The following is a 23,354-nucleotide window of genomic DNA, read 5'->3' on the forward strand; positions in this document are numbered from 1 at the left end:
TGTTTGTATTTAAAACATGGTATGTTCCACATTATATGTATTTCTTACATTTGCAAGGCAATTTAAACTTTTTATGAACTTAAATGACCTCTTACTGACCTATATGCGTAATTTAATTGTCCAGTGATCCATAAATCTAAATTGATTTTTCATAAGCTTTAATTTGATACCAAACATGACATGTTTTATTCCTTAAAATATGAAATTCATATTTAAGAGGTATGTGCCAAAGTGGGCGTGGTCTATGACGTCATTAATAAAAATGCCCAAGGGTGCTCAGGCGGCACCCGTCGGATTCTTGAAGTAGACACCCCATACTACAACCTCCAGCAAAAGAATCCCAGTCATACCCAACTTGACGGTCATGCAATAATGTTTATAATATCTATCCGACTATATATATTTAAAGAAAAGGTGGAAAAGGGAACGTTGAAGAAAGATAGAGAAACAGACGGAGATAGGGAACGGGAAGGGTGGGGGACTGGGAAACGAAAACATTTCGGATCGACGACTGAGCAAGACTTGAATCTGCGTTGACAGTACAGTGCACTCATCTAGTACATAAATCCAAATTCAACATAGTTTCACAGAGCTTCTAGCATGAACAGTCATATGGATAATGGTGTATAGATTATATACGTACAAGTACAACTACTGATAAAAAAATAGAATTTCAGGCTTTGTTTTGTAATCTAACAAGGCAAAATTTTCTAATTGTGGTTCTTTGTAAACCATTTGTTGTAATATTCATCGATGTTATTGATATTTCCATTTCCATTTATTGGTTCTGCAACACTTTTTTATAAACACATTATCAAAGAAAATACAATAATAATATATGTATACCTGACAAGCAAAACATTGAACAAAAATTGTATTTTCAATTAATACATATCGATTTTTAGAAGGTTATAGGGGTTGCTACTATACTCTAATCTTAACTACGTGGCAACCCCAACGCCCTGCGTGGCAACCCATTATATTGATATTATATAAACGATATCTTGAGCGAGTTCCTGAATTTCAAGCCGTTTTAAAATGTAGTCTCATTTCTGTATCATCCAGGCTTCTCTACACTCATAATCAATAGCTCTCTATATCAAGTATTTTAGAACATGTTTTTCCCTTCTGAATGTTGATTATGAGAATAGATAGACGAGCACAAGACAGGGATTTGATTAATATCGCATGACCTAAGATTGAATATAGTAAAATACCATGTGTGCTATCATTGCTAATTGTAAAAATGAGAAAGAACTTCATTACACGTGTGCACATAAGAATATGATATGACAGCCTTTGGCATAAACAAATACGCAATAAAAAGCCCTTATAACCCGACTGGGGAGGGAATTTGAATATGTTGGAAAAAAGGAATGTTTTTTATAAATGACGTCTCGTTACTTACCCAACTGGTTGGCCATGTTCTATCTCCACCTTTACCTTATGTTCACCATTGGAGTCAATACAAGAAGAATCGAAGCTCTCATCAGTCCCACATCTTATGAATCTAATATGAAGAGAACACACATTCGTCGTACCATGTGTAGTAGGTCCATGGTCGTACGCTGCAAAAACTCCAGTGTTGGTTTAACACCAGCCCGGAATTTATATATGTCCACACCAGAGAAGTATTGAAACAACACCAGTTTGGAATCAAACCGATGCTGTTTTGATACTAATTGGTGTTGTATAAACACCTATATGGTGTTAGACCAAAACGAAACTGGTGTTGTTTAACACTTCTCTAGTGTGGACGTATATAGATTCCGGGCTGGTGTTAAATTAACATCAGAGTTTTTTGCAGTGTAAAAACCTGCTTTGCATGATATGGGGGAAGGCTGATATTTGTTGGATGGGCTCAAGGGAAAGCGAAGTTAAACAACGGTAAAGGAGGAGACAAAATAATTTAGTTTACGCGTGTACGATAGACCCACAACATTTGAATGTCCCTTTGTTGTACGTTCACGTTATAGGCGGTTAAATTGTAAGTATGAAAAAAAAATGTCCATCGAATCAAACTAAACTGAAATAAAATTTAGAAGCAACTTATTGCCGTTCTTAAACAGAAGAGCATTGCCCAAATCCATGGACCATCGGAAAAAAGTGACCCCAAGAGAAATGCAAGACAATATTCCGCTAATTCATGTTTGAACATGATTGGTAAGGGCTACACGATATCAAATTATCCATAGGCGGGCCCCGGCCCCCCCCCCTATTGGCGGAGCAAAAAAAGAAGAAAAAAATAAGGAAAAAGAAGGGAAATAGAGGAGAAAAAAAAGAGGAGGTAGACGAGTGAGTAAAATAAGATGAGGGGAAGACTTGGAAAATAAAAAGAATCTTTAATGTCTCAAAATTTTCGCATTGCCTGTTAGGTGATTTTCATATCTTGTTCTATATAAAGTTTCTATAAATAGTTTGGAAGTCGATATACAAAACATATTTCATCTCGGAAATCGAACTTTCATTATTTTGTGGGATTTACAAATTGATGTTGAAAAAGTGCATTGTAAAAATGTCAGTTTTATGGTCTGAACATTAAAATTTTCTGCTCGCACTGCGCGCTCGCCAAATTTTCAAAATTTCCCTTTTCAGGTCTGATTGTAAAAAGTTTTTACAATCAAATATCAGGGATATTTTGAAAATTTTATGGAATACACGAAAATAAAAGGTACCTGATAAATCAAAATTAAGGTATCAGCTAGCGCAGCACGCTCGCATTTTGATTGGCGAGATATGTATGTCTCATTATTGATTATACAACAAACTACTTAAAATCCCCTTTTCAAGACAGTGTATACATTTTTTTTGGCTTGCTTTAATGGTTTAGATATATTAACTGATACATCCTATCTATAATTACAAAAGTGCTTTAAATGTCCAGTTTTCAGGCCATAATATTATCAGATTTCACGCCCTCATTAGGCATTAATGAATAAGATAATAATTTAATAATTAATGTCCCTTTTGTTTCATCTCGTGCTTAAGATGACATGTCCTAAGGATGTCCCGGTCCTATGTCATAACTCTTTTTTTCAGATCGGAATATCAAATAGTTCAAGCTCGCGCTTCGCACTCGCTTTGATTTCATGATAAAAGATTATTTAGAATGCCTAAATTTTACGTCTAAATATGAAACACGCACGCGTATGTTTATACAGATACTCAACTTGTTCTCTGAATTTAAATCATTTTCCAGTTTCAGATCACAATATCAAAAAGTTTTTGCTCGAGCTTTGTGCTCGCATTATTAATGTACAAAGATCCCCTATTCATTCTTTTCATGATTTACAAAACGTGAATAGAGTGTCCCGTTTTAAGCCTAAATCTCGTTTTTTTTCCGCTCGCATCAAATTATCAATTGTTTAGTTATATAGCAATCCTGTTCACTATTACAAAAAAAAAAATCCCATTCTTTACGTAGAAATGTCTAAAATTTTCAGCTCACGCTTCACGCTCGCATTATTTGATTGTTGAAATATGTAACGTCTTCATGGCTAAGTGCAAGCAGTCTTTAATAGGTACCTTTTCGATCAGCTCTAAACGTACATAAAAATTTTCTGCTCGCGGTTTGCGGTCGCATTTTAATGTAAGGAAGATTCCCATTTTCTCATCCTTTTAATGATTTACAAAACATGAATAGAGTGTCTCGTTCAGTAGGTCTAAATCTCGAAATTTTCCTCTCGCATCAATTGTTTAGTCTCTTACTAATTCTGTTAGTTACAAGAAGTGCTTAGAATTTCCATTCCTTAGGCAAAAATGTCAAAAATTTCAGCTCGCGCTCGCATTATTTTATTTTTGAAATATGTAACGTCTTCATGGCTAACTGCATGCAGTCTTTAACAGGTACCTTTTCCATCAGTTCATCTGTGCTCGTGCTTCGCGTTCGTAGTAATTATTAAGTTGCTTACGCATCTTTTTCAGGATAACAAACATTGCCCAGAATGTTCAAATTTTAGGAAAAAATACACCTTCACTACACCTTCAAAGAAACCAAAAAATCCTCATCGAGCGGCCGATCGGGGAAAATATGACTGAAACATATTTCTGCCCCCCCCCCCCTATTCGCGAAGGCTGGATCCACCCCTGAGATAACATAATTATGCCAATGCATAAGGTAGAAAATTGTAGACAGACGTTCCAAAGGGGATTAAATTAACTATAATCTACTGAAAAAAATTAAGCAAATTCACATTGAATGCTGTATTTACGCTTTTTCATAACCCTTTATTATTTTACCCCCAAAAGTAAAGAACCTAAAGCAAAATTAGAACTATAAAAAAATCCCATCATCGAAAGGAACAAAATTAGAAACGTTATGAACTCTCAATGTTTCGCTTGCTTTAAAAAGAAGACATCAAATGTATTATGCAAATGAGGGAAAAGATGGCGGTACCCAATTAGCGTATTCCCTTTTCCCAATTACAATCATACATGACACATTTCTTCCTACAGTGCATGCATCTAAACACGGCTTGACCCAACATACATGTCATATTATTTGATCAAGTGTTTTCTTATTCAATCCACAATAATTGAAATATTTTACATTTCGTACAATAAATCAGGGGTTAGCGTTCCCTTATCGTTTTTATTCATAATTCATAAATATGTCTTATGTATAATACATGTATGTGTATAAAGCGTATTCTAAAGCAAAAACAAACAAAAAATTAAATTTCATTTTATTTCAATTCTTATATTTTCACTATTCAATAAAACATAATAATTTCTCCCTTTATCTTTTTACGAGGGTAAATATCACCCCCCCCCCTCCTCTATGATGGTCACTTGTTTTTCTTTATAATTTTATATAGGCTATAGCATTGGCCAAGGACTCCAAAAGAGATTACTATTATAATTCCAACAAAATACCTATTCTCCACAATTTAAAACCACGCCTTGACAAATTGAAAAGGGTGTACCTATCAACCGATAAACGCTCGTCATGAACCAACAGAGTATTACAGTGAACTGAATATATCATACCTTAGGGTCCTCAGATGTTTGAGATCGTCCGATGATCTGAAAGCTTGAATCGTTCGTTCGGTCGTGTCGTTACCTATGTTGAGATCTGTGAATGTGACCTTGACAAGCTGAGATGAGACCTTGTGGAGAGCATTGGGTAGTGAGCAGTGATCATCGTGGAGAGAAGCCGGGTGATACCCACGCTCATGTGTTTGAACGGTGAGCTCTGTCACTGCTGGTAGATGGATCCTGTGGGTGACGTCACATCTCATCTTGTCCAATACCTGTATGATGATCCTCTTCACATTGTCAAACATCGAACCACGACCCTGCCATCCTTCTAGTGTCATATCAGTGATGGTCAGATCAGTCACAGTTGAGCTCGTGTTGCAGTCATCCTATACAAAAAATGAGAAAATAATAAAGTGACCCTAAGAGATTACAAGACATCATACAAGTGGAAACATGATATTAATTTATTACCATTTACATCAACTGACAAGTATAAGTATAAGAAAGTATAAGTATTCATTTCTTGTCCATAAATGGAAATTCTTCTTGTTTGCATGCCGTACAAATACATAATATAGACAACAGATTATATAAACTTATACATATGTAACATGAACAATTTAATCTACAAAATTGAGGAGAGAATGAAGAGAAAAAAAATATATAACACGCTAGAGGAAAAAAAACATCCAAAACATATCTTAGGAAAACTTACGGATCAATGAAGTGTTTTCTTTACTACGATTTTATTTTTTTGTCATTTCAATCCTAATTCCAAGAAACGCCAAAACTGATTCTTAGTTACTTTTCCTGTACCCCACACAATGCTTTCGAATTTGTAGGCTAAATTCACTTAAACCAACATATTCTTGCAAACACCCCATTTTATGAATACGAACGGAGAATCAATAATTGCACAGAAAAAAATAAAATGAAAAAAATAGCATAGCACTGTGATTCGTTAAAATTTCATTTAATATTAGAAAGCTATGGCATTAAAAATGGGTTGTTACTAACTTACCATTCATTTTGTCTTTTCTCGTTTGAATTAAACAATATTTTTATTTTTTACAGTTCATATACTCTTCACCATGTTCACGGAGCACCACAAGAGTACAACAATGGCAATTTACCTTGTTTAGAGACAAATCAAAATTAAAATATATCAAAAGACAATTGTAAGAGGGTGAATTCATCAGTTTCATAATGTTTAATGAAACCAATAACGTATGAGTTGATCTATAGTACTATTCATTTACATGTAAAAACCTCTTACTATATAATTACCTTCGCAGTTGATGCCATCGATGATGATGTAGAGTAGAAGTAATCATGATAGCTACCACCGAGTGTCAGGTTCTTCAGATGTTTCATCTTACAGATGAACTGAGCGAAATCATATGATGCAAATGGGCGTTCACTGAGATTCTTACACCAGTCTTTAAGAGTCTCAATCTGATATCACAGTAAAATAAAAATGAAGCCAAAATTACTTGATGTTTCTTTTGCAACAATGTACACTGACATCATATATTATTTATTTTATCCACAAATCCGGTTATGATAGTATTCATGGTATGCAAATCTATATCATGTAGAAGATTACTCATTTTAAATGTTGATCATTGCATTTGCATGGTTCCGAAAATGTCACTTAAAATACTTTGGAAAAATACATCCTGCCAAAGAAAATCCGGATAAAACAAAATCTGCTGTATATTGTTAATTTTACTCTGGATCACAAGGTAAAAATGTTATATATCCTAAAATAAATTTTGATAACATCTTGGGTTATAAAATACTGGTCTATTTGTCATGTGAAACACAATTATTATGATTATAATGCAAGAGGTTGATGGGTCAGTTAGTTGCAACATTCAAAGGGTTTTCAAGCATTTTAGATTTGGGTAATTGAGTTGATTTATTGATATCCGAACCTCCGAAAATTGTAAGTGTTTCATTAAATAAAAAGCATTCCACAAAACACGATACGAATCGATAATTAAAAGAAAAATAAAACATGTTTCTGATTGCATAATGTTTATTTCATGATATATCATTCGGTAGAGTTCAAGCGGTTATTATTCCCATGGTACTTTCTCTTAGATTCCTAAATCAAAAATGAAAAAGGACATAATGGCCAAAAGATTTATGAAATTGCCTGGTTAATGGTTACCACTGACTATTAAGTTGATATAATAACAATTCAGTAAAGACAATTTCTCTTTACATAAAGCATCATGGCCTCAATAGATACCTTAACGCCAATAGAAAGAGGAGTATTAAAAAAACTGAACTTAAATGGTTTGCTTGTATTACTGTCCTACATGTAAAAACATCCTAATAGATATGACCTTTGTAGTTGATGCCATCGACGACAATGTTGAGTAGAAGTCATCATGATAGCTACCATCAAATGTCAGGTTCTTCAGATGATTCATCTTACAGATGAACTGAGCGAGATCACGTGATGCAGAGGGGCGTTCAATGAGATTCGTATACCAGTCATCAAGAGTCTCAATCTGATATCACAGTAACATAAAAATGAAGCCAAAATTACTTGACGTTTCTTATACAACAATGTACAGTGACATCATATACGATTTGTTTTATCCACAAAATATTAAAGTAATATGGTTATGATAGTATTTAATTGTATGCAAATCGATTTTATGTAGAAGATCACTCAATTTAAAAATTACAATGATGATGATTGCATTTGCATGTTTCCCCAAAACTTATTTATTATACTTTGGAAAAATACATCCTGCCAATGAAAATCCGGATAAAACAACATCTTTTAAAAATCTGCTATAAATGGTTAAATTTACTCTGCATCAGAAGGTAAAAAATGTTATATATCCTATAATAAATTTTGATAACAGCTTGGGTTTTAATATAAAGGCCTATTCGTCGTGTGAAACATAATTATGATTATAATGCAAGAGGTTAATGGGTCTATCAGTTGCAACATTCAAAGGGTTTTAAAGAAGTTTAGACTTAGGTAATTGAGTTGATTTATTGATATTCAAGCCTCAAAAAAGTGTGTATCATTACATAAAAAGCATTCTACAAAACAGGATTCGATGATTAAAAGAAAAAAATTATGGTTGCATAATGTTTATTGCATGATGTATCATTCGGTAGAGCTAAAGAATCAAATTATAAGGGGGTATTAATCCTAAGCTAATTTTCCTTGATTCCTATATCGAAATGAAAAGGAGAAAAGTATCCGAAAGATTCATAAAATTTCTTGGTTCATGGTTACAATTGACTATTAATCATGTTAATTGACAGTTGATATAAAAGACATTTCAGTAAAGACAATTTCTCTTTTATATGAAGCATCCTAGCCTCAATAGATAAGTTGACATCAATATAATGAGGGATATTAAAAATCTGGACTTATATGCTTTGCTTGTATTATTATTTTACATATAAAAACGTCCTAATAGATATAACCTTTGCAGTTGATGCCATTGACGACAATGTTGAGTAGAAGTCATCATGATAGCTTTCATGGAGTGTCAGGTTCTTCAGATGATTCATCTTACAGATGAACTGAGCGAGATCACGTGATGCAGACGGGCGTTCAATGAAATCCTTACACCAGTCATCAAGAATCACAATCTGATATCGCAGTAACATAAAAATGAAGCCAAAATTACTTGACGTTTCTTATACAACAATGTACAGTGACATCATATACGATTTGTTTTATCCACAAAATATTAAAGTAATATGGTTATGATAGTATTTAATTGTATGCAAATCGATTTTATGTAGAAGATCACTCAATTTAAAAATTACAATGATGATGATTGCATTTGCATGTTTCCCCAAAACTTATTTATTATACTTTGGAAAAATACATCCTGCCAATGAAAATCCGGATAAAACAACATCTTTTAAAAATCTGCTATAAATGGTTAAATTTACTCTGCATCAGAAGGTAAAAAATGTTATATATCCTATAATAAATTTTGATAACAGCTTGGGTTTTAATATAAAGGCCTATTCGTCGTGTGAAACATAATTATGATTATAATGCAAGAGGTTAATGGGTCTATCAGTTGCAACATTCAAAGGGTTTTAAAGAAGTTTAGACTTAGGTAATTGAGTTGATTTATTGATATTCAAGCCTCAAAAAAGTGTGTATCATTACTTAAAAAGCATTCTACAAAACAGGATTCGATGATTAAAAGAAAAAAATTATGGTTGCATAATGTTTATTGCATGATGTATCATTCGGTAGAGCTAAAGAATCAAATTATAAGGGGGTATTAATCCTAAGCTAATTTTCCTTGATTCCTATATCGAAATGAAAAGGAGAAAAGTATCCGAAAGATTCATAAAATTTCTTGGTTCATGGTTACAATTGACTATTAATCATGTTAATTGACAGTTGATATAAAAGACATTTCAGTAAAGACAATTTCTCTTTTATATGAAGCATCCTAGCCTCAATAGATAAGTTGACATCAATATAATGAGGGATATTAAAAATCTGGACTTATATGCTTTGCTTGTATTATTATTTTACATATAAAAACGTCCTAATAGATATAACCTTTGCAGTTGATGCCATTGACGACAATGTTGAGTAGAAGTCATCATGATAGCTACCATCGATTTTCAGGTTCTTCAGATGATTCATCTTACAGATGAACTGAGCGAGATCACGTGATGCAGAGGGGCGTTCACTGAGATCCTTACACCGGTCAATAAGAGTCTCAATCTGATATCACAGTAACATAAAAATGAAGCCAAAATTACTTGACGTTTCTTATACAACAATGTACACTGACATCATATATTATTTATTTTATCCACAAATCCGGTTATGATAGTATTCATGGTATGCCAATCGATATCATGTAGAAGATCACTCATTTTAATTGTTGATCATTGCATTTGCATGTTTCCGAAAATGTCACTTATAATACTGTACTTTGGAAAAATACATCCTGCCAAAGAAAATCCGGATAAAACAAAATCTGTTTAAAATCTGCTGTATATGGTTAATTTTACTCTGGATCACAAGGTAAAAATGTTATATATCCTAAAATAAATTTTGATAACATCTTGGGTTATAAAATACTGGTCTATTTGTCATGTGAAACACAATTATTATGATTATAATGCAAGAGGTTGATGGGTCAGTTAGTTGCAACATTCAAAGGGTTTTCAAGCATTTTAGATTTGGGTAATTGAGTTGATTTATTGATATCCGAACCTCCGAAAATTGTAAGTGTTTCATTATATAAAAAGCATTCCACAAAAGACGATACGATTCGATAATTAAAAGAAAAATAAAACATGTTTCTGATTGCATAATGTTTATTTCATGATATATCATTCGGTAGAGTTCAAGTGGTTATTATTCCCATGGTACTTTCTCTTAGATTCCTAAATCAAAATTGAAAAAGGACATAATGGCCAAAAGATTTATGAAATTGCCTGGTTAATGGTTACCACTGACTATTAAGTTGATATAATAACAATTCAGTAAAGACAATTTCTCTTTACATAAAGCATCATAGCCTCAATAGATACCTTAACGCCAATAGAAAGAGGAGTATTAAAAAATCTGAACTTAAATGGTTTGCTTGTATTACTGTCCTACATGTAAAAACATCCTAATAGATATGACCTTTGTAGTTGATGCCATCGACAATGATGTTGAGTAGAAGTCATCATGATAGCGACCACCAAGTGTCAAGTTCTTCAGATGATTCATCTTACAGATGAACTGAGCGAGATCACGTGATGCAGAGGGGCGTTCACTGAGATTCTCAAACCAGTCATGAAGAGTCTCAATCTGATATCACAGTAACATAAAAATGAAGCCAAAATTACTTGACGTCTATTATACAACAATTTACACTGACATCATATTTGATTTGTTTTATCCACAAATTATTAAAGTAATCCGGTTATGATAGTATTTAATTGTATGCAAATCGATTTCATGTAGAAGATCACTCAATTTAAAAATTACAATGATGATGTTTGCATTTGCATGTTTCCCCAAAGGTCACTTATTATACTTTAGAAAAATACATCCTGCCAATGAAAATCCGGATAAAACAACATCTTTTTAAAATCTGCTATAAATGGTTAAATTTACTCTGCATCAGAAGGTAAAAAATGTTAAATATCCTATAATAAATTTTGATAACATCTTGGGTTTTAATATACAGGCCTATTCGTCGTGTGAAAAATAATTATCATGATTATAATGCAAGAGGTTAATTGGTCTATCAGTTGCAACATTCAAAGGGTTTCAAAGAATTGTAGACTTGGGTAATTGAGTTGATTTATTGATATTCAAGCCTCCAAAAATTTTGTGTCATTACATAAAAAGCATTCTACAAAACACGATTCGATAATTAAAAAAAAAAATTCTGGTTGCATAATGTTTATTGCATGATGTATCATTCGGTAGAGCTAAAGAATCAAATTATAAGGGGGTATTAATCCTATGCTAATTTTCCTTGTTTCCTAGGTCGAAATGAAAAGGGGAAAAATAGCCGAAAGATTCATAAAATTTCTTGGTTCATGGTTACAATTGACTATTAATCATGTTAATTGACAGTTGATATAAAAGACATTTCAGTAAAGACAATTTCTCTTTATATGAGGCATCATAGCCTCAATAGATAAGTTGACATCAATATAATGAGGGATATTAAAAATCTGGACTTATATGCTTTGCTTGTATTATTGTTTTACATATAAAAACGTCCTAATAGATATAACCTTTGCAGTTGATGCCATCGACGACAATGTTGAGTAGAAGTCATCATGATAGCTACCATGGAGTGTCAGGTTCTTCAGATGATTCATCTTACAGATGAACTGAGCGAGATCACGTGATGCAGAGGGGCGTTCACTGAGATTCTCAAACCAGTCATGAAGAGTCTCAATCTGATATCACAGTAACATAAAAATGAAGCCAAAATTACTTGACGTCTATTATACAACAATTTACACTGACATCATATTTGATTTGTTTTATCCACAAATTATTAAAGTAATCCGGTTATGATAGTATTTAATTGTATGCAAATCGATTTCATGTAGAAGATCACTCAATTTAAAAATTACAATGATGATGTTTGCATTTGCATGTTTCCCCAAAGGTCACTTATTATACTTTAGAAAAATACATCCTGCCAATGAAAATCCGGATAAAACAACATCTTTTTAAAATCTGCTATAAATGGTTAAATTTACTCTGCATCAGAAGGTAAAAAATGTTAAATATCCTATAATAAATTTTGATAACATCTTGGGTTTTAATATACAGGCCTATTCGTCGTGTGAAAAATAATTATCATGATTATAATGCAAGAGGTTAATTGGTCTATCAGTTGCAACATTCAAAGGGTTTCAAAGAATTGTAGACTTGGGTAATTGAGTTGATTTATTGATATTCAAGCCTCCAAAAATTTTGTGTCATTACATAAAAAGCATTCTACAAAACACGATTCGATAATTAAAAAAAAAAATTCTGGTTGCATAATGTTTATTGCATGATGTATCATTCGGTAGAGCTAAAGAATCAAATTATAAGGGGGTATTAATCCTATGCTAATTTTCCTTGTTTCCTAGGTCGAAATGAAAAGGGGAAAAATAGCCGAAAGATTCATAACATTTCTTGGTTCATGGTTACAATTGACTATTAATCATGTTAATTGACAGTTGATATAAAAGACATTTCAGTAAAGACAATTTCTCTTTATATGAGGCATCATAGCCTCAATAGATAAGTTGACATCAATATAATGAGGGATATTAAAAATCTGGACTTATATGCTTTGCTTGTATTATTGTTTTACATATAAAAACGTCCTAATAGATATAACCTTTGCAGTTGATGCCATCGACGACAATGTTGAGTAGAAGTCATCATGATAGCTACCATGGAGTGTCAGGTTCTTCAGATGATTCATCTTACAGATGAACTGAGCGAGATCACGTGATGCAGAGGGGCGTTCAATGAGATTCGTACACCGGACATCAAGAGTCTCAATCTAATATCACAGTAACGTAAAAATGAAGCCAAAATTACTTGACGTTTCTTATACAACAATGTACAGTGACATCATATACGATTTGTTTTATCCACAAAATATTAAAGTAATATGGTTATGATAGTATTTAATTGTATGCAAATCGATTTCATGTAGAAGATCACTCAATTTAAAAATTACAATGATGATGATTGCATTTGCATGTTTCCCCAAAACTTATTTATTATACTTTGGAAAAATACATCCTGCCAATGAAAATCCGGATAAAACAACATCTTTTAAAAATCTGCTATAAATGGTTAATTTTACTCTGGATCACACGGTAAAAAGGTTATATATCCTAAAATAAATTTTGATAACATCTTGGGTTATAAAATACTGGTCTATTCGTCATGTGAAACACAATTATCATGATTATAATGGAAGAGGTTAATGGGTCAGTCAGTTTCAATATTCAAAGGGTTTTCAAGCATTTTAGATTTGGGTAATTGAGTTGATTTATTGATATCCGAACCTCCGAAAATTGTGTTTCATTACATAAAAAGCATTCCACGAAACATGATACGATTCGATAATTAAAAGAAGCAAGATTGGCGCTAGGGCGAGATAATAATACGCCCGCCTGTAAAGTGGAAAATGGTCAAGCAAGAAAAATGAAAGATGGCGACTTGACCTTTAACCTTTTGACCCAAAATCAAAAGGCTTCATGGCATTGATGCTAGTATCAAACAAAACATATTATATAAGCCAAGGTTAAGTCAAACTAAAGTTATTTCGTTTTCAATGACTTCAGAAGGACTTCCCTCCAATCAGTTATATTGGGACGATAGACCTGCGGGTCATAATGATTTAGCTCGCTTTTTGCCTTTCAGGCACAGGTAAAGCCAAACAAATGATAATAATAATAATTTTAAGCAGAGAACATGCTACTGTGACCTTGACCTTTGACCTCAAACCGATAGGCTTCCTGGGAACCATGCTAGCATCATACACACCAAATTATGTGAGCCAAGATTAAAAGTTGTCGCGTTTACAAGGACTTCAGAAGAGTAAGATGCAAGCTTATTAGTTAAACTGAAGTTATCGTGTTTACAAGGACTTCAGGAGGGTAGTATAAAATCATGTAACTGTGACCTTGAACTTTTGCCCTCAAAATCAGCAGAATTCCTGGGATCTATGCTAGTATCATACACACCACATTATATGAGCCTAGGTTAAGTTAAACTAAAGTTATCGTGTTAACAAGCCAGGACTTCCGAAGGGAAAGATGAAAACAATTCACTGTCACCTTGACATTTGACCTTTTGACCTCTAAATCAATAGGCTTCTTTGGATCCATGCAAGAATCCTACACACCAAATTATATAAGTCTTGGTTAGGTCAAACTGAAGTAATCGCGTAACGGACGGACGGACGGACAACGAGCGTGATACCATAATACGTCCCGTCTAGGACGGGCGTATAAAAAAAACATGTTTCTGGTTGCATTATGTTTATTTCATGATGTATTATTCTGTAGAGCTCAAGAATCAAATAATAAGGGGGTATTAATCCTATGCGTTCAGTGAGATTCTCACACCGGTCATGAAGAGTCTCAATCTGATATCACAGTAACATAAAAATGAAGCCAAAATTACTTGACGTTTCTTATACAACAATGTACACTGACATCATATATAATTTGTTTTATCCACAAATTATTAAAGTAATCCGGTTATGATAGTATTTAATTGTATGCAAATCGATTTCATGTAGAAGATCACTCATTTTGAAAATTAAAATGATGATGATTGCATTTGCATGTTTCCCCGAAAGTCATTTATTATACTTTCGAAAATACATCCTGCCAATGAAAATACGGATAAAACAACATCTTTTTAAAATCTGCTATAAATTGTTAAATTTACTCTGCATCAAAAGGTAAAAATGTTATATATCCTATAACAAATTTTAATAACAGCTTGGATTTTAATAAACAGGCCTATTCGTCATGTGAAACATAATTATCATTAATTATAATGCAAGATGTTAATTGGTCTATCAGTTGCAACATTCAAATGGTTTTTAAAAAGTTTAGACTTAGGTAATTGAGTTGATTTATTGATATTCAAGCCTCCAAAAATTGTGTTTCATTACATAAAAAGCATTCTACAAAACACGATTCGATAATTAAAAGAAAAAAAAATTCTGGTCGCATAATGCTTATTGCATGATGTATCATTCGGTAGAGCTCAAGAATCAAATTATAAGAGGGTATTAATCCTATGCTAAATTTCCTTGATTCCTATATCGAAATGAAAAGGGGAAAATTCCGAAAGATTCATAAAATTTCTTGGTTCATGGTTACAATTGACTTTTAATCATGTTAATTGACAGTTGATATAAAAGACATTTCAGTAAAAGACAATTTCTCTTTATATGAAGCACCATAGCCTCAATATATAACTTGACTTCAATATAATGAGGGATATTAAAAATATGGACTTATATGCTTTGCTTGTATTATTGTTTTACATATAAAAACGTCCTAATAGATATGACCTTTGTAGTTGATGCCATCGACGACAATGTTGAGTAGAAGTCATCATGATAGCTACCATGGAGTGTCAGGTTCTTCAGATGATTCATCTTACAGATGAACTGAGAGAGATCACGTGATGCAGAGGGGCGTTCAACGAGATTCTTACACCGGACATCAAGAGTCTCAATCTGATATCACAGTAACATAACAATGAAGCCAAAATTACTTGACGTTTCTTATACAACAATGTACACTGACATCATACATAATTTGTTTTATCCACAAATTATTAAAGTAATCCGGTTATGATAGTATTTAATTGTATGCAAATCGATTTCATGTAGAAGATCACTCAATTTAAAAATTAAAATGATGATGATTGCATTTGCATGTTTCCCCAAAACTTATTTATTATACTTTGGAAAAATACATCCTGCCAATGAAAATCCGGATAAAACAACATCTTTTAAAAATCTGCTATAAATGGTTAATTTTACTCTGGATCACACGGTAAAAAGGTTATATATCCTAAAATAAATTTTGATAACATCTTGGGTTATAAAATACTGGTCTATTCGTCATGTGAAACACAATTATCATGATTATAATGGAAGAGGTTAATGGGTCAGTCAGTTTCAATATTCAAAGGGTTTTCAAGCATTTTAGATTTGGGTAATTGAGTTGATTTATTGATATCCGAACCTCCGAAAATTGTGTTTCATTACATAAAAAGCATTCCACGAAACATGATACGATTCGATAATTAAAAGAAGCAAGATTGGCGCTAGGGCGAGATAATAATACGCCCGCCTGTAAAGTGGAAAATGGTCAAGCAAGAAAAATGAAAGATGGCGACTTGACCTTTAACCTTTTGACCCAAAATCAAAAGGCTTCATGGCATTGATGCTAGTATCAAACAAAACATATTAGATAAGCCAAGGTTAAGTCAAACTAAAGTTATTTCGTTTTCAATGACTTCAGAAGGACTTCCCTCCAATCAGTTATATTGGGACGATAGACCTGCGGGTCATAATGATTTAGCTCGCTTTTTGCCTTTCAGGCACAGGTAAAGCCAAACAAATGATAATAATAATAATTTTAAGCAGAGAACATGCTACTGTGACCTTGACCTTTGACCTCAAACCGATAGGCTTCCTGGGAACCATGCTAGCATCATACACACCAAATTATGTGAGCCAAGATTAAAAGTTGTCGCGTTTACAAGGACTTCAGAAGAGTAAGATGCAAGCTTATTAGTTAAACTAAGTTATCGTGTTTACAAGGACTTCAGGAGGGTAGTATAAAATCATGTAACTGTGACCTTGAACTTTTGCCCTCAAAATCAGCAGAATTCCTGGGATCTATGCTAGTATCATACACACCACATTATATGAGCCTAGGTTAAGTTAAACTAAAGTTATCGTGTTAACAAGCCAGGACTTCCGAAGGGAAAGATGAAAACAATTCACTGTCACCTTGACATTTGACCTTTTGACCTCTAAATCAATAGGCTTCTTTGGATCCATGCAAGAATCCTACACACCAAATTATATAAGTCTTGGTTAGGTCAAACTGAAGTTATCGCGTAACGGACGGACGGACGGACAACGAGCGTGATACCATAATACGTCCCGTCTAGGACGGGCGTATAAAAAAACATGTTTCTGGTTGCATAATGTTTATTTCATGATGTATTAATCGGTAGAGCTCAAGAATCAAATAATAAGGGCGTATTAATTCTATGCGTTCAGTGAGATTCTCACACTGGTCATGAAGAGTCTCAATCTGATATCACAGTAACATATAAATGAAGCCAAAATTACTTGACGTTTCTTATACAACAATGTACACTGACATCATATATAATTTGTTTTATCCACAAATTATTAAAGTAATCCGGTTATGATAGTATTTAATTGTATGCAAATCGATTTCATGTAGAAGATCACTCAATTTAAAAATTAAAATGGTGATGATTGCATTTGTATGTTTCCCCAAAAGTCATTTATTATACTTTGGAAAAATACATCCTGCCAATGAAAATCCGGATAAAACAACACTTTTCTAAAAATCTGCTATAAATTGTTAAATTTACTCTGCATCAAAGGGTAAAAAATGTTATAAATCCTATAATAAATTTTGATAACAGCATGGGTTTTAATATACAGGGCTATTCGTCGTGTGAAACATAATTATCATGATTATAATGCAAGAGATTAATTGGTCTATCAGTTGCAACATTCAGAGGAATTAAAGTATTTTATACTTAGGTAATTGAGTTGATTTATTGATATTCAAGCCTCCAAAAATTGTGTGTCATTAAATAAAAAGCATTCTACAAAACACGATTCGATAATTAAAAGAAAAAAATATTCTGGTTGAATAATGTTTATTACACGATGTATCATTCGGTAGAGCTCAAGAATCAAATTATAAGGGGGTATTAATCCTAAGCTAATTTTCCTTGATTCCTATATCGAAATGAAAAGGAGAAAAGTATCCGAAAGATTCATAAAATTTCTTGGTTCATGGTTACAATTGACTATTAATCATGTTAATTGACAGTTGATATAAAAGACATTTCAGTAAAGACAATTTCTCTTTTATATGAAGCATCCTAGCCTCAATAGATAAGTTGACATCAATATAATGAGGGATATTAAAAATCTGGACTTATATGCTTTGCTTGTATTATTATTTTACATATAAAAACGTCCTAATAGATATAACCTTTGCAGTTGATGCCATTGACGACAATGTTGAGTAGAAGTCATCATGATAGCTACCATCGATTTTCAGGTTCTTCAGATGATTCATCTTACAGATGAACTGAGCGAGATCACGTGATGCAGAGGGGCGTTTACTGAGATCATCATCGTGCCGAAGAGTCTCAATCTGATATCACAGTAACATAAAAAATCAAGTAAAAAATACTTGACGTTTTTTTTTATACAACAATGTACACTGATTCATATATGATATGTTTTATCCACAAATTAGTAAAGTAATCCGGTTAGGATATTCATGGTATGCAAATCGATATCATGTAGAAGATCACTCAATTTAAATGTTGATCATTGCATTTGCAGGTTTCCGAAAATGTCACGCATCATATTTTGGATAAAAAAACATCCTGCCAAGAAAGTCCGGATAAAAGAACGTCTTTTTTAAAATTTGCTATAAATGGTTAATTTTACCCTGCATCACAAGGTAAAAATGTTAAATATCCTAAAATAACAACTTGGGTTAAGATATACAGGCCTATATGGGCTATATGTCATGTGAAACATAATTATTATGATTATAATGAAAAAGATTAATGGGTCAATCAGTTGCAACATTCAAAGGATATTCAAGAATTTTAGATTTGGGTAATTGAGTTTGATTTACTGATATCTGAACCTCCGAATATTGTGTTTCATTACATAAAAAGCATTCCACAAAGCATGATACGATCCGATAATCAAAAGAAAAATATATGTCTGATTCCACGTTTTTTCATGATATATTATTCGGTAGAGTTCAAGTGGTTATTATTCCCATGGTACTTCTCTTAGATTCCTAAATAAAAAATGAAATGGGACATAATGGCCGAAAGATTTATGAAATTGCTTGGTTCACGGTTACCATTGACAATTGATGTAATAACAATTCAGTAAAGACAATTTCTCTTTATATGAGGCATCATAGCCACATTTGATATCTTGATTTTATTAGAATGAGGAGTAATGAAAATATCTAAACTTATGTTTTTTGCTTGTATAACTGTTTTACATGTAAAAACATCCTAATAGATATTACCTTTGTAGTTGATGCTATCAACGATGATGCTGTTGAGTAGAAGTCATCATGATACCAACCATGGAGTCTGAGGTCCTTCAGATGATTCATCTTACAGATGAACTGAGCGAAATCACGTGATGCAGAGGGGCGTTTAATGAGATTCTTACAACAGTCATCAAGAGTCTCAATCTGATATCACAGTAACATAAAAATGAAGCCAAAATTACTTGACGTTTCTTTTACAACAATGTACACTGACATCATATATTATTTATTTTATCCACAAATCCGGTTATGATAGTATTCATGGTATGCCAATCGATATCATGTAGAAGATCACTCATTTTAATTGTTGATCATTGCATTTGCATGTTTCCAAAAATGTCACTTATAATACTTTGGAAAAATACATCCTGCCAAAGAAAATCCGGATAAAACAAAATCTGTTTAAAATCTGCTGTATATGGTTAATTTTACTCTGGATCACAAGGTAAAAATGTTATATATCCTAAAATAAATTTTGATAACATCTTGGGTTATAAAATACTGGTCTATTTGTCATGTGAAACACAATTATTATGATTATAATGCAAGAGGTTGATGGGTCAGTTAGTTGCAACATTCAAAGGGTTTTCAAGCATTTTAGATTTGGGTAATTGAGTTGATTTATTGATATCCGAACCTCCGAAAATTGTAAGTGTTTCATTAAATAAAAAGCATTCCACAAAACACGATACGAATCGATAATTAAAAGAAAAATAAAACATGTTTCTGATTGCATAATGTTTATTTCATGATATATCATTCGGTAGAGTTCAAGCGGTTATTATTCCCATGGTACTTTCTCTTAGATTCCTAAATCAAAAATGAAAAAGGACATAATGGCCAAAAGATTTATGAAATTGCCTGGTTAATGGTTACCACTGACTATTAAGTTGATATAATAACAATTCAGTAAAGACAATTTCTCTTTACATAAAGCATCATAGCCTCAATAGATACCTTAACGCCAATAGAAAGAGGAGTATTAAAAAATCTGAACTTAAATGGTTTGCTTGTATTACTGTCCTACATGTAAAAACATCCTAATAGATATGACCTTTGTAGTTGATGCCATCGACGACAATGTTGAGTAGAAGTCATCATGATACCAACCATGGAGTCTGAGGTCCTTCAGATGATTCATCTTACAGATGAACTGAGCGAGATCACGTGATGCAGAGGGGCGTTCAATGAGATTCTTACAACAGTCATCAAGAGTCTCAATCTGATATCACAGTAACATAAAAATGAAGCCAAAATTACTTGACGTTTCTTTTACAACAATGTACACTGACATCATATATTATTTATTTTATCCACAAATCCGGTTATGATAGTATTCATGGTATGCCAATCGATATCATGTAGAAGATCACTCATTTTAATTGTTGATCATTGCATTTGCATGTTTCCAAAAATGTCACTTATAATACTTTGGAAAAATACATCCTGCCAAAGAAAATCCGGATAAAACAAAATCTGTTTAAAATCTGCTGTATATGGTTAATTTTACTCTGGATCACAAGGTAAAAATGTTATATATCCTAAAATAAATTTTGATAACATCTTGGGTTATAAAATACTGGTCTATTTGTCATGTGAAACACAATTATTATGATTATAATGCAAGAGGTTGATGGGTCAGTTACTTGCAACATTCAAAGGGTTTTCAAGCATTTTAGATTTGGGTAATTGAGTTGATTTATTGATATCCGAACCTCCGAAAATTGTAAGTGTTTCATTAAATAAAAAGCATTCCACAAAACACGATACGAATCGATAATTAAAAGAAAAATAAAACATGTTTCTGATTGCATAATGTTTATTTCATGATATATCATTCGGTAGAGTTCAAGCGGTTATTATTCCCATGGTACTTTCTCTTAGATTCCTAAATAAAAAATAAATAGGGACATAATGGCCGAAAGATTTATGAAATTGCCTGGTTAATGGTTACCACTGACTATTAAGTTGATATAATAACAATTCAGTAAAGACAATTTCTCTTTACATAAAGCATCATGGCCTCAATAGATACCTTAACGCCAATAGAAAGAGGAGTATTAAAAAAACTGAACTTAAATGGTTTGCTTGTATTACTGTCCTACATGTAAAAACATCCTAATAGATATGACCTTTGTAGTTGATGCCATCGACGACAATGTTGAGTAGAAGTCATCATGATAGCTACCATCAAATGTCAGGTTCTTCAGATGATTCATCTTACAGATGAACTGAGCGAGATCACGTGATGCAGAGGGGCGTTCAATGAGATTCTTACAACAGCCATCAAGAGTCTCAATCTGATATCACAGTAACATAAAAAATGAAGTCAAAATTACTTGACGTTTCTTATACAACAATGTTCACTGACATCATATATAATTTGTTTTATCCACAAATTATTAAAATAATCCGGTTATGATAGTATTTAATTGTATGCAAATCGATTTCATGTAGAAGATCACTCAATTTAAAAATTAAAATGGTGATGATTGCATTTGCATGTTTCCCCAAAAGTCATTTATTATACTTTGGAAAATGCCATCCTGCCAATGAAAATCCGGATAAGACAACATCTTTTGAAAATCTGCTATAAATGGCTAAATTTACTCTGCATCAGAAGGTAAAATTTTTTATATATCCCATAATAAATTTTGATAACAGCTTGGGTTTTAATATACAGACCTATTCATCGTGTGAAACATAATTATCATGATTATAATGCAAGAGGTTAATTGGTCTATCAGTTGTGGATCATTGCATTTGCATGTTTCCGAAAATGTAATGTATCATATTTTGGACAAATACATCCTGCCAAGAAAATCCGATAAAAGAACATCTTTTAAAGTCTGCTATAAATGGTTAATTTTACTCTGGATCACACGGTAAAAAGGTTATATATCCTAAAATAAATTTTGATAACATCTTGGGTTATAAAATACTGGTCTATTCGTCATGTGAAACACAATTATCATGATTATAATGGGTCAGTCAGTTTCAATATTCAAAGGGTTTTCAAGCATTTTAGGTTTGGGTAATTGAGTTGATTTATTGATATCCGAACCTCCGAAAATTGTGTTTCATTACATAAAAAGCATTCCACGAAACATGATACGATTCGATAATTAAAAGAAGCAAGATTGGCGCTAGGGCGAGATAATAATACGCCCGCCTGTAAAGTGGAAAATGGTCAAGCAAGAAAAATGAAAGATGGCGACTTGACCTTTAACCTTTTGACCCAAAATCAAAAGGCTTCATGGCATTGATGCTAGTATCAAACAAAACATATTATATAAGCCAAGGTTAAGTCAAACTAAAGTTATTTCGTTTTCAATGACTTCAGAAGGACTTCCCTCCAATCAGTTATATTGGGACGAGAGACCTGCGGGTCATAATGATTCAGCTCGCTTTTTTCCTTTCAGGCACAGGTAAAGCCAAACAAATGAAAATAATAATAATTGTAAGCTGAGAACATGCTACTGTGACCTTGACCTTTGACCTCAAACCGATAGGCTTCCTGGGAACCATGCTAGCATCATACACACCAAATTATGTGAGCCAAGATTAAAAGTTGTCGCGTTTACACGGAAAGAGTAAGATGCAAGCTTATTAGTTAAACTGAAGTTATCGTGTTTACAAGGACTTCAGGAGGGTAGTATAAAATAATGTAACTGTGACCTTGAACTTTTGCCCTCAAAATCAGTAGAATTCTTGGGATCTATGCTAGTATCATACACACTACATTATATGAGCCTAGGTTAAGTTAAACTAAAGTTATCGTGTTAACAAGCCAGGATCGATCGACTTCCGAAGGGAAAGATGAAAACAATTCACTGTCACCTTGACATTTGACCTTTTGACCTCCAAATCAATAGGCTTCTTTGGATCCATGCAAGAATCCTACACACCAAATTATATAAGTCTTGGTTAGGTCAAACTGAAGTAATCGCGTAACGGACGGACGGACGGACAACGAGCGTGATACC

At 32.8% G+C, this 23,354-nt stretch overlaps 1 protein-coding gene across 1 annotated transcript in view; it reads right to left on the reverse strand.

The window, feature by feature from the left end:
- LOC129259306 (uncharacterized) overlaps positions 1-23,354 on the reverse strand; it is a 36,547-nt gene that overhangs the window by 3,886 nt on the left and 9,307 nt on the right. Inside the window, exons 3-16 of the mRNA XM_064098996.1 lie at positions 21,501-21,668; positions 20,423-20,590; positions 19,342-19,512; positions 18,271-18,435; positions 15,561-15,728; positions 12,852-13,019; positions 11,743-11,910; positions 10,634-10,801; positions 9,551-9,718; positions 8,443-8,610; positions 7,335-7,502; positions 6,268-6,435; positions 4,990-5,366; positions 1,409-1,510 (exon numbers count right to left, since the gene is read on the reverse strand). Of these exons, the coding sequence (XP_063955066.1) occupies positions 1,409-1,510; positions 4,990-5,366; positions 6,268-6,435; positions 7,335-7,502; positions 8,443-8,610; positions 9,551-9,718; positions 10,634-10,801; positions 11,743-11,910; positions 12,852-13,019; positions 15,561-15,728; positions 18,271-18,435; positions 19,342-19,512; positions 20,423-20,590; positions 21,501-21,668 (2,495 nt within the window). The remainder of the gene's footprint in view (positions 1-1,408; positions 1,511-4,989; positions 5,367-6,267; positions 6,436-7,334; positions 7,503-8,442; positions 8,611-9,550; positions 9,719-10,633; positions 10,802-11,742; positions 11,911-12,851; positions 13,020-15,560; positions 15,729-18,270; positions 18,436-19,341; positions 19,513-20,422; positions 20,591-21,500; positions 21,669-23,354) is intronic.

The sequence above is a fragment of the Lytechinus pictus genome, chromosome 4 (genome assembly GCF_037042905.1).
Source record: "Lytechinus pictus isolate F3 Inbred chromosome 4, Lp3.0, whole genome shotgun sequence".
Classification (NCBI taxonomy): domain Eukaryota; kingdom Metazoa; phylum Echinodermata; class Echinoidea; order Temnopleuroida; family Toxopneustidae; genus Lytechinus; species Lytechinus pictus.